The following is a 13,332-nucleotide window of genomic DNA, read 5'->3' on the forward strand; positions in this document are numbered from 1 at the left end:
CAATTCAGAAAGATGGATTTCTGTATATGCTGTTTTTGTATATGTATGGTCAGTCATGCTATGTGATCACATAACTTCAGGTTAGAAACATGTAAATTCCTTTTTTTTGTCAAATCTGATGTATATTTGAATTTCTAAACATTATTTTGACAGCTCTAGTAAGGTCCAAGGTTCCATAACTTTTAACTACTTTTGACTGCCTGCGTTTGGGGTTTGGGTCAAATAGTCTTAATTTAGGTCTAAGGTCCGCTTTTGGCTGTTGAGCTGCAATCACTAAGTTCGCCTTTAGATTTCATCAACCCAGACATTTCCACTTTAAATGTGATCTGATGCTGGGTGGTGCCAAGCTAAAACTAGCAGAGGTGACCTTAATTTAATACTGTTGACCCTTGGTTTCTCTAAGGACTTGTTAATTGTCCTACATAGACTGCACTGAGCACCTCTTTTGCCCTTATCCATCTGCAGATCTCTACGTAAGCAAAAGCTTCCACACGATTCCCAATGGCTTGTAGACCTTCTTGCACAAAGACATTAATTAATACTTTCAAAATCACATAGGACTGGAGGTGGAGAACTGTGCTTGGGGTTAAGCGTTCCCCTGTATTTAACACTTCCATAAACCCAGTCATGCAAGATCACTGCATTGCTTCTCAGAGGCTTCTAAGGAATGATACATAAACAATATGTTAAAGCCTCGTTGTAATTGGTTGTATTTCTTTAGTGTCATTCTTGGACATAATTCTTGTTGAAATCCTCCTCAAAGGTGTAACCTTCAGCATTAAAGGTAGTGTACACATAGTACATAAGAGACCACGTCATATACAATAAAACAGGATCCTTTGCTTTGCATTTAAAATTGCAACATGTTAAAGCCTCAGTCTTACTCTATACTGTATGATCCTTTAAATCTAAATGTTATTTACAAAAAAAATGACAACAGCATATATAATTGAACATATTCATTTACACTTTTAGAAAAATGAAGATTTCTAAATGGTTCTTGGCCTGGATGTACACTCTTAAAAATAAAGAGCCCAAAAAGGGTTCTTTGTGCAATGCCATAAAATAACCCCTTTTGGTCACCTAAAGAACTTTTTGTCTTATTTATAATGGGATGCATGAGTGTGAGGAACTTTTTAAAGTGTAAAGAACCTTTATGTAATGTAAAGGTTCTAGAAGAAAAATGTTTGGTATAATGCGCATTATGCAAAGGTTTTTAAAATTTGAAACGGTTCTTCACATTCAAAGAGTCAAATTCCTCAAAATCACAGATTTGTTACATAATAAGGCTGGTTATTCAATAACTACACAGAAAACAATGCAAGCTGAGTTGCTCTTAAGTTAACTGTATAATAAACATTTGGACCTGTCTGGCCATTTAAGGGATTTCATATGGTTATTTAAAGAAACATCTATTGAAAGGTTCTTTACAGAACCAAAAGTAATCCTTCTGTGGCATTGCATAAACAATCCATTTAGGCATCTTTATTTTGAAGTCACCTTTGTTTTTTGTCTTGGGTGTTGACCTCCAGTTTAGTCATGTCCAATTTCTACCCACCAACTAGGTCCCCTATCACACGATATCACCAAGTGGGGAGGGTGAAGGTGGGAACATGCTCTTTCCAAGACAAATGAACTAAATGCGTTCCAAGGAGAATGATAATTGCCAAATCTTTTACATTAGCTAACAGCCATTTTTGTCCACATAGTCTGTATACATCTTGTACGTCACTCTGGATAAGAGCGTCTGCTAAATGCTGTAAATGTAAATGTTATATGGGAGAGTGATAGCCATCCTACCCACCTAGAAAGAGCAAAGCCTATTATGCTCTCTTGGACTTACAGATGGCTATGGCATCGCCAAAGATCATATCACAGTATCATTCGTAATCCTGCTTTCCACACAAAGTGACAGCTAAATTTGATGAATTAATTTGTTTTGTCTTGCTTGTTGACTCTTTGTTTTAAAATAATCCTCTGCTTTAACATGTACATCATGCATCACTTGGTAATGCAATTGCTGACTGTGTATAGGTGTCTTGTGGTCTAACAGGGTCTTGCTCCCCTGCCAGCAGCCGTCCAGCATTCTACTGCAGAGTCAGCTCTCTCTCTCGCTCTCTCTCTACCCCACCCCTTCACTGCGACTCACCCTCGTTGCCCACCTATCCCCTGGGGAGTCAGGGGTGAAGGGCTCACAGGGGAGAAGGAGTCAGCATTCATCTGGGCTCAAGTAGCGGCGGCATCTATGGCTAATTTGCCATTCCTTCCACCCTCCTCCTCTTTTCTCCTCCTTTTCCTTCCACTCCTCTCTTGGACCCCTCCCCTCCCCCCACCTCCAGGCTCACTCACTCTCTCTCTCTACCTCGCTTGCGCTGCTTATTCAAAGCTGTTGTTAACTGCTGCTCCGCTCCAGCTCATTTTACTCCACACAGCTTGCTAGTGATGGAAGGAGGAGGGATGCTAGGCGTTAACGTGCTGGCCGCAGGAAAGTCCAGCTTTGGACAGCAACTGCTGGGACGGTCCCTGATTTTTGGTTGATTTGCTTCCGATCTGTATTAGCCCTCATCCTGGGAAAGCGGTCAAGTGCAGCCATGGAGAGTTAAGTCCAAATATTGGGATTTGGAATCACGCTAGCGATAAGGGATTGGGGACCTCACCTGGATCTACAGAGGGCTTCATTATTAGTTTCTTGTCCGGACAGCTGTATGGATGTGTTCGGATTCTCGAAAATGGCTAAACTGTCAGGGTGAGTGTAAAGCCCTCTCTGCGTATTTTTTTTTTCTACCCATGGGTCAGGAGATGGACGGGAGATTTAAGCTTACTAAGCACATGTCCACTGTGGGGTCGGATGTGCGGGATGTTTGAGATTTCTCAAGGGATTAGGGAGCACAACCAGCGATTCATGACTAAGGCTGAGCTCGGTGGAGTGAGCCAGAAAAGTTCAGAGGTGGCACGGGTGAACCACGCGTGGTTTTAGGGGTGCTGTGGAAGAGGATTCTTGGGAGTTTGACAGACAGGGATGGTGGAAAATGATAGTGGAAGCCAGAGCTGAGGTTAATGACACTGTGACCAGGAACAAAATATTGTTGGCAAGTGTTTGGGAATGTTTCATCATTATTTTACTATTTTAACATTAATTAACTTTTTGTTGCATTATTTTAAAATCACAATATAGAAAACCTTGTGTCTCTAAAATTGAAGCAATTCAAGATGCAAAAACTTAAAATGCTTTAAATGTTTTAAGCTTAATGCACTTTTTAATGCGCAAGTCCTTTGGGGCCGTTTCTATTGGTCCATTTGAAACAAAATGGAAATGAAATGTAAAAACAATTTGAAGGTCAATGTGTGTTTTCAAGCTGAAAAACTGAAATAAATGAAGTTTTGATAGGACACTGATAAGATGCTATGAAAGGACCATTTTGATTGAAAACCTTTTATTTCTAAGCTTTTTCGAGCCTAAAATCCAGCAAGAATGGTTAGAAATATAGCTACTCTGCAAACCAGTGTCACCTGTTCTATGAGACTGGATCATTTCATTGAACACTTCAACAATTATTAAGTTGTAGTCACTAGTTAAGCAGTCAGACAGGGAAGATTATTACTTCCCTCCATAGCTAATGTTGGTATGCAAACGCTAGCGTATAAAAAATCATTTCACCCGAATGGCAGTCCCACAGCTCCACACAACCCTTAAAGTTGCACGATTTTCTTGATTTGAGGCCAGATAATCCTCCTAAGGGATTTGGCTCTGTGATCACCGCTGCATCCATGGCTTGCCTCGCTCGCTGGATGAGAGAGCGGCATGTTCTCCGCATGTCTATCAACAAGAGAGGGGAAGAGGGGGGAAGGGGCGGTAGGGAAAAGAGAAAAGAGGAAAAAAAGCCCACAATAACACAGGGAATAAGGCTTGATATTAAAAGAAAAAAGATTGAGGGATTTTGAAATGCTCACGCATGGAGCTCAGCAGAGTGTGGTGGGGGATGTGGACATTGGTTGCAGTGAGTGGTAGATGCTGCTCTATAGGACCTATAGGAAGCTGTGGCTTTGAATAAAAGACCTTTCAAAATAACAGCAAAGTAGGACTGTTCTTTCTGAATTTGTCAATTTGCTGATAGATTTGGGTCATTTGCTGATAGACTGGTTATGACTATGGATTTGCAAATAGCTTCCATGGTTCTCCTGTTGTTTTTTCAGGCAGTTATGGAGGACAGATCAGAGTCATCAGCGTTAATTCTACTCAGGTTGACCAAGTCTAGAGTAACTGGGACATGTTTTCAACTGTCAGAACAGGAACTATAACTATTTAAACTACGAGACTGCTTTAAACTGTTTTGCCGATTTTGAATTTAATTATATGCATTAAATGAATCTTATAACAGATCTTAATATGTATTTTGCATTGTGTGGTATTGTGCAAAAGTCAGAGACCACCCTTCATTTAGTTGATTTTCTAGTCAAAATGAGTAGTTATTCATTACCCAGGAGATGTTTTTGAGGAGGTTAGATATAAGATAATCCATTTCCATAAGGAAGAGGACAGTCAATAGAAAATGAGAGTTTCAAAAAAACCTATAGGACCACCAAAACTGCCACCATCAGATAAACAGTACTTAAAGCTTTCATCTTTGAGAGAGAGGAGAAAATCAGTTTTAAGGTGACTCTTTCAGTAAAGAGCCCTGGCATAAAGCTGGCAACATTTTCCACTGACTGAAATCAAAACAGCTCATATTCACAGCCAATGACATACAGTATATAAGAGGTGTAGAGTGATGATTTTCTCACATTTGTCCCACTCCTAGAAGTCAAAACATTGGTTGATTCCACTGTCAATTCCTAATTATGTTCGTGCTTACTATGAAACATTAGGCCTTCAGTTCAACTCCTGAAGTCCTGAACGATGGAAGAGCTCATGTTGTTGTATGTACATAGATGTCTAGTTAGACAATCTTCCTTTTGTGATTTCAAGACTTAAACTCAACAAGAAATATAACTGTTGCTACAGTATTTGCAGAGCACAAACAGGATGATTCTTTGAATTGAAAATTGACTAAAAATTGAAGACACATATTTTTGTTCTCCAAAAGAAAGCCACTCTGATTTTGAGAAGAAGACCAGACTGCCTGTTAAAGCACACAAACAAGTTTTCACATTCCAACATTTTATACCCAAACCAACTAAGTATGGTTGACATAGTGTGTCACAAACTAGACATCTCTGCATGTAGGGCTAGACAACACTGAAGAAACTCAATGTCATAGTATCATCGAAAAGTATCATGTTATGAGATATTGTTTATGTTAGCCACTTTATTAGGTACACCTTGCTAGTAAAAGGTTGGACCCCTTTTGCCTTCAGAACTGCATTAATTCTTTGTGGCATACTTTCAACAAGGTGTTGGAAACTTTCCTCAGAGATTTTGGTTGGTTATTTGAGTTACTATTAACTTTCTATCATCTCGAACCAGCCTGCCCATTCTCCTCTGACCTCTCACATCAACAAAGTATTTTCATCCACACAACTGCCACTCACTGGATATTTCCTCTTTTTTGGACTGTTCTCTGTGAACCCTAGAGATGGTTGTGTGTGAAAATCCCAGTAGATCAGCAGTTTCTGAAATACTCAGACCAGCCCGTCTGGCACCAACAACCACGCCACGTTCAAAGTCACTTAAATCCCCTTTCTTCCCCCGTTCTGATGCTCGGTCTGCACTTCAGCAAGTTGTCTTGACCACCTCTACATGCATAAATGCATTGAATTGCAGCCATGTGATTGGCTGATTAGCTATTTGTGTTAATTTCGTATATTTGTATTAATACAACCATTGAACCCCTGCTTTCTGATAATGGCTGTTCTAAGCTAAATGAATGTCTTAGAAATGAGACATAGCTTGCACTTTTTTATGTGCTTTGAACGGTGAAAATGTAAACAAAATGATTCATTCTAAACAAATATGAAACAGCATATTATTTTCCTCCCCTTTCAGTTTCTGGACATTTTTGGCATTAGGGGGCTTTTAATTATTTTTACTATAATGTCAGGATCTGGACTGAGGGGCCTTCTTGTATTTATTTAGTCTTTATATATTAAGATTAAGATTAAGATTAAGATTAAGATTAAGAGACCCTTATTAGTCCCACAATGGGGAAATTTCACCTCTGCATTTTACCCATCCATGAAGTGAAACAACACATACACTCCAGTGAGCACACACACACTAGGGGGCAGTGAGTATACTTGCCCGGAGCGGTGGGCAGCCCAATCCGCAGCGCCTGGGGAGCAGTTGGGGGTTAGGTGTCTTGCTCAAGGACACCTCAGTCATGTGCTGTCGGCTCTGGGGATCGAACCGGCGATATTCAATGGCTGTTTAATCTAAGATTTGTTTTGCATCTGCAGTGAACTATTGGCAGTGTTTGTCTTTGGTGATTGCATGACTGTACAATGTACTTGATTGTATGCCCATGTTAATAATGGGTGTGGCAGAAATGCCGGAGCTGATTAAGAATGCTGTCTACATACTTTTGGTCATATGGTTTATGTATTGCCCAGCACTACGAAGATTCAAACTGCCATAATATGACAATCCCTCAACAGTAAAAACAACAAGAAACCATTTGATCACAGGAATGATTTATATCCCTGTTTGGAGTCCCAGTGTTCTTTCAAGTTGTTTATCTGTCTGTTCGTCTCTATTTGAGATTGATTCAGACAGTCATTGTGTTCTCAAGAGTGAAGTGTGAAGAAAGTGGTGGTTGCTTAACTTCTGGGAGGGAAATGAGTTTTGTTACATGTGTAATATTTTTGGTTGATTACTGATGTTCAGCTTAGCCAAGATTCTGTATGAGAAAGTCCAATTTGCTATTGTTACCATAATGTTTTATGCATGACAACTTTAAATCTTTATTATTCTCTTCATTAGAAAAGAGAAGAAATGTCTAATATTGAAAAATGATATGTCCACATTGTAATTCTGCCCTTTTCTCATTTTAGTGAAGAAGACCTAATTGCCTTTCAGAGCGCTTGCCCTCTCTTGCTCTCACATGCTGATTAGCAAACCTCAGACTGCTGTTTGGGCCTGCAACTCTGTTGAGGAATAACTCTACTGAATGTGCTAATTGAGCTAATAGTGAGTGGAAGCTATTAGCCACCAACTGTGATGATGCCATTCACATAATGCTAAATTGTTTTTGTTTGTTTTATTTATTGATAGCTATGTTAGATTTATCTGACTGAGCTGTTGCTTTAAAGAGGCCTGAGATGAAGATGAACATTCCTTGAATTAGGCAATCAACCAGGCTTCAGTGCAGGCGTAATCAGATTGAATCCACACTCATTTGATTCTTGGCCAGGCAAGATAGAAAATAGTCCTCAAGCCTACAGGCTGTGGAGTCCACAGGTGCAGAGTGAGTGTTTGACGGAGGCACTTGATCAAGATACATTGAAAGTTGCTCCAGGGGTGTTGCACTATTGGATTCCTCCCATCAGTGAGGTAAAAGTCTTGTAGTAGAACAAGAGGACAAAGCCTTCTAGACTTGCCAGCAGCGTTTTTTCAGGTTTTACTGCTGATCGTAAGATATTTCATAGAACCTTCAGTGCCTGATAGAGGTCTAAATTTGTAAAATTAGCTTTTTTCTTGTCTGACTACTTTCATAGGGTTGGTATGGTGTAGTCAATAACACCAGTGTCTTCTGTTGTGTGGACTTGTGGTTTGATTCCCCACCTGTGCACCTGTTTGTGTGTGGTTTGATTCCCCACCTGTGCAAGAACAGCACATTATAAAAATGTGTTAATGTACTTTTAAGATGAGCTGTTATCTTAAAGTCTAATGTGTAGGTATGGGGCTAATCCATGCAAATTGCAGATCTAGATCGTCATGGTTTTGAATGTTCTATAGTGGCACAGCCATCTTAAGCCTTGGCTGTATTGTTGGGAGATCGTGTTTGAACCCCAACAATCTCACAACCATCCATGTCCAGGAGCCCAAGAGAGCATAACTGGCTTTGCTTTTCCTTGAGTGGGCAGGATGACCTTCATCCACCTCCCACCCATCATTGGCAGTTAGCATTCTCCTCCAAGCACGTTGAACTGTCCATTGAACCTGCGTTAGCAGTAGTTCGTGAATGCAGTGACATTTCACGTGTCTTGGAGGAAGCACATGCTAGCCTTCACCCCCCCAGATTGATAGCATCATGTGGTAGAGGGAGACCTTTGCAGTCTGTCCTTTGTTAACAAGTTCAAGCATTAAAGCAGTAATTGCACTCATGTCAAAGCCACTTTTGCCCATCATTCAGTGTCAGAAACCACATAGCCAAGTCTATTTGAGATTTGAATGAAGGGATTATTGAAATTATACATTTTCCCTTATTCTTATTGGGTCAAGCCTTCCTTTATTTGTACTTGTTACCCTCTGAATTAGCAAAGAATAAAGACATCTGTTTCTGATTCTAAGGCTTCGTCAGCATAGTCATGTTTGATTAAAGACTTCTACTTGAGCACAGTATTTCAGCAGTCTTTGGACACATGCTGAATGGACTGTTTGCTGACCGTTCTATGTGACTGACTTATCAAGAGAGGCATTTTTTTCTCGGCCATCTGTCTCAAACCCCAACCCCGACCCTGAAAGCAAGGATAAGGTCAAACGCTGGATCCAGCAGGAATGTTGGGCCAGAGGATCTCTCAATCTCTCAAATCTCTCAACCTGATTGAAGCTTTCAGAGTCAAATGCCACCACTGAACTTGTTTGTTTTAGACTGCACACCATCTGGACTAATAACTGAAAGAAAACAAGGCAAGGTGAAGGTACTACTCGCTTTGGACGCTCCACAAAGTAAATTAAAGAAGAGTGTATTCGGCTCTTTTTCATCACTTGTCCTCATTCCCTTTTGTGTAGTTAATAATGGCCTCTATGAGATCTCTTCTGCTCTAGATGGTATCACTGGTCTAAACAGCTATGGCTTAAAGGGTGCTGCAGGCTAGCATATAAAGGTCAGGGCAGATGGCATTGCGTGCATGAATATCAACTCAGGCACAGCTTACCATGCTGTGCTGATCTGGGGCCGGTTTTCTAAATTCTTTGTAAAGCTTTGGTAATAGAGAGTTATTAGTGCGGTTTTCCTGCACTTTTCAAATGTAATTACATAATGACATACTTAATTACATAGTAATGATGTAGTAACAACAGCATAGTGCAGGGCTGTATTAATAATTGCTGATTTGTAGCTTATAATAAATTCTGCCAAACTTTCATTCAGTGATCACAAGTGGAAGAGAAGATATTTTATTATGATTTGAATCTGATGAATTAATTGTTGTGAATGTAGTTTTATGTTGCAGAGAATAAATATACAAAAATGGTAGAAATGACAGAAGTAATGACTGTTTAGTATATGTCAACTACACGCAATCTCTATTAAGATGCACGTTTATCAAAAGCGTATCATTGCTGTTGGAATGAAATGTATTTCCAATTTTATTTGTAATGGAAGTTAATGTAGCAGTATTGTTTTCCAAATAATTTCGGCTCACTCCATTTATCAGGAAATTTTAACACAATGGAAAGGGTAATGTTGGTTTAAATCATGCAAAAAAGAAAAGAAAAAACAACATAAATGGGGATACAAGACATCACAGCAATGATATTGAAGCGGTGTCAGCGGATGCTGAGGTCGCCAACTTTCTGCACAGTCAATCGCTACAGACCTCCAAACTTCATGTGGCCTTCAGATTAGCTCAAGAGCAATATACAGAGCTTAATGGAATGCGTTTCCATGGCCGAGCAGCTGCATCCAAGCCTTACATCACCAAGCACAATGCAGAGTGTCGAATGCAGTGGTGTAAAGCGCCGCCACTCGACTCTAGAGCAGTGGAGACATGTTCTCTAGAGTGACTTATCATGCTTCTCTGTCTGGCAATCCGATAGATGAGTCTGGGTGTGGCATTCCCAGGAGAACGATACTTGTCTGACTGCATTGTGCCAGGTGTAAAGTTTGGTGGAGGGGGGATTATGGTGTGGCATTGTTTATCAGGAGTTGGGCTCGGCCCCTTAGTTCCAATGAAAGGATTAAAAATGGGATGTCACTCAATTTCATATACGTGTGAAAGCAGATGAGTGAATACTTTTGGCAATAAAGTGCATGAGATGTGCTTTACTGGAGGTCTCTGTGCATCATCTGTTTGTTCTGTGTCTCTTTCAGTGCGAGTTTGCAAGCATTGACTGCCACTCTTTATCCCTGTGTCTGGCCTCAATAGACAGCTCTGAGGGCATAATTCTCTTTCACACAAAGCTAAAGCTGTTTTTTCCTTTGATAATTCTTGTACCTAGCCATACTAAGCCCAGTTACCCTTTAAACGATAAAAATCCTGTTTTTCCTTGACCTATCACTGAGTGAAAATTCTCAGCTAGCTCAAAGACCTTCCCTGCATTCTGCCACTGATTTTCAGATAAAAATACAGTGTTTAACTTAGAAATGCAATAAAAAAATATTTGCCACTGGAAAATCTTATGAACAAAATGTAACTGAGAAGTGAAGCGTGTTCATATTTTTATTTCACTTTTTTTGAGTTCACCAGAGTGTTCAGGAGCTCTTAAGTCATTATCCATGACTTCTTGTGTTACACAAAGACCAAATTCTAGCTGCATCCAAAAATGCACAACATCTCATGCAACAGTATTCCAAAAATAGTACATCATCATTATCAATACATTCATTAGTATAGTATGCATAGAATGATGTTATAGACAAGATATTCTTTCATCAACATGGAGAAAATTAGAGAATACACAAAAGAAATTAGAAAAAGGCTGTAAAAAAAGACAATGGCTATAAAAATAGACTGAAAATGCCCATATATATCCACTGTTAGGGCAATAATTAAGAATTTTTTAATGAAGAATTTGTTATTTGCTGAGGTTAATATATGGGGGGAAAAAACATGAAATATAAAAAGTGCCATAACTTTTACACAGGCCATGTTTTAATTATATTATTATAATTAGCAAACAAACAGTAATGGTCTGTCAACATGTGCATAAAATCAACAAATTTAATTTTATCACCCTTACAGAAACATCACATATGATTCAAATGTGAGCTGTGCAAAAACTATGTTTACAAGTGATCACATTTCTTCACACGTGATAACTTTCCTAACATGAAGAGCACAAAATGTGTGATAACATTTTTACAATGTCATGTGGCAAAAACCAGTGCATGTGGGCCTTTTGCATCTGTACAGATCTGCAGTTCACAGGGTTAAAGGTTAGATTCCTCTCTTCTTTTTTTTTTACCATTTTTGATAAGTGTGCCAATAATTATGCAGCCTACTGTACACGAAGAATTCCAAGATAGTCCTGGTTTGAGTTGGTATACATGAGAGAGATGCTGTTTCGGTTTTACCTGAACTTGGTTTTTAACAGAACCAAGCACAGGGAGTGGTTGTGTATAAGTGACTTGGCCATTGACATGCTCTGGTAAGCATGTGACAGATTTTAGAACAATGCCGGGTGAGTAATGCGCTGACCTTGTAAATGCTTAAGAAAAGAAAATGTCAGCTTTTTTAGCTCTGGATAGTGGTCTCTCTATATAAAGACCATGATGATCCATAAATGGTTTTCTTTCATCCATAGTAAAGATAACTCCATGAAGAATCAGTTAGGTCAGACAGTCGTGTCCATGGCTGCTTTATAACTATGTGTGGAGTATATATAGTTAGTATTAACTACAAAGTACAGAAGGCCACATTCAGCAAGTGTGTGACCTCACGTGACCCACGGCTTTTAGAGAGCATTCTGAGATGTTGTGACTGGAAGGTAGTGGCTGTGGTGTGCTCATTATTTCAGAGTTTAAAATAGATATAAATATGATTTCCAACAAAAGGCTAATTCACTGGGATGATATGTGAGTATCTGTGATGTAATGTAGAAATGCATTTTGCAGTGTAGCTAAATGTATACATTTTTAAAATACCTTAAAGTACCCTAAAGATTTTTAAATACATTTAGCTTTTTACTCCCTCAGGTAATGCCAGGTAATTTTTTCTACTGTGGAACCTCTGTTTAAGCCAGTTCATTAGGATGTCCGTATAACATTTGCCTGATGGGAATTCGCAGTTGTGGTGCAAAAGTCTGGCTGATTTTCTCCTCATAGATGTCAATGGAACCAAATGTCAACTCACATTAACAGATTCTTGCAGCCTGATCTCTTATCAGCTCAGCAGACACCCCGGGTATACATACTGTAGGACACATAATTGAAGGAGGCTAGCTAGATAAATCACCCCTAAATCAGTAGACAGTACCCCTGTCCCCCTATATCTTCAGGCAAAAGGTTATGGGAACCTCTGCTTGGTAGGCAGAAAGTACACAATCTGATTTATCCACCAAACTAACGTTACAGGAGAACAGCCCCAGCTATAGCTGTAGCTACATACCTGCAGCTGTGTTAGAGGCGGCATTAGCTAGGGTTACGTGCTTTGCCCACTCACGAACCGGCAGACATCACAGGCGCTCTGAAATTATTCTACTTTTTATCATTAAAATAGTGCTGATGACTGACAGCTTAAAAAAAGAATCAAAACGTCAAATACAGTCATTTTCAAAGGCAAAATAATCACAATGTTACATTAAAGTGTAAGCTTCTCTTTAGTGCCCCCAGTGGACATTTGTTTCTCAAAAGTGCAGCAAAACGTACTCGAGGGTATTTATTTGTGGCTCCGCAAAAAAAGTGGTCATAGGTACGTATAGCCCATGAAACCAGGTTGGATTCTTGGCAAGTCCTGCGACCATAACAGTATGTTTTCTCATCCCAGCAAAACAGGCAAAGGACTAATTAACCCACATTTCCACTCATCACCACTTTAGAATTCGAATTCTTTCAATGATTCACAAAAGTTACAAAAGTGTTCAAGACCTGCTTTGGCATTAGGCGTGAGGCAGTCTCACAGACCTCTTATTATCTCTCTTAACAAGGCCAATAACTGCCTTTGACAGGAAAAGACTGCGAGACCTGTAAATTAACCCCCACAAACCACTATTTTAGCATAGAGACATTTTTCAAGCAAGGCTACAAGTGAAACATATTCATACCCTTGCGTATGCATTAATGTATCTGACAAAATCCCAGTAGTTGTAGATGCAAAAGATTTAAAAACTCTGTTTTCATTGGGGCAGAGTGCGTCACTAAATCAGTTCACCAGAGAAAATTCCAAAATGCTGTCCATCCATTTGTAACAATTTTGGATGTAAAGAGTTTTTGAAAAGAATAGCAACTGACAGCATACTTTCATTTGTCTAATAAAAGCAGCGTTAATATTAATGTAGAATTGAAATTGCTTGTA

The 13,332-nt window shown here is 39.4% G+C and overlaps 1 protein-coding gene across 2 annotated transcripts in view; it reads left to right on the forward strand.

Moving 5' to 3' along the window:
- Positions 1–2,328: 2,328 nt before the first annotated feature.
- LOC108434746 (FERM and PDZ domain-containing protein 4) overlaps positions 2,329–13,332 on the forward strand; it is a 93,690-nt gene continuing 82,686 nt past the window's right edge. For both annotated transcript variants that reach the window (XM_017710102.2, XM_037543125.1), the window contains exon 1: positions 2,329–2,746. In XM_017710102.2, coding sequence (XP_017565591.1) covers positions 2,706–2,746 — 41 coding nt within the window. In that variant the 5' untranslated portion in view covers positions 2,329–2,705. The remainder of the gene's footprint in view (positions 2,747–13,332) is intronic.

This window comes from Pygocentrus nattereri, chromosome 12, assembly GCF_015220715.1.
Source record: "Pygocentrus nattereri isolate fPygNat1 chromosome 12, fPygNat1.pri, whole genome shotgun sequence".
Classification (NCBI taxonomy): domain Eukaryota; kingdom Metazoa; phylum Chordata; class Actinopteri; order Characiformes; family Serrasalmidae; genus Pygocentrus; species Pygocentrus nattereri.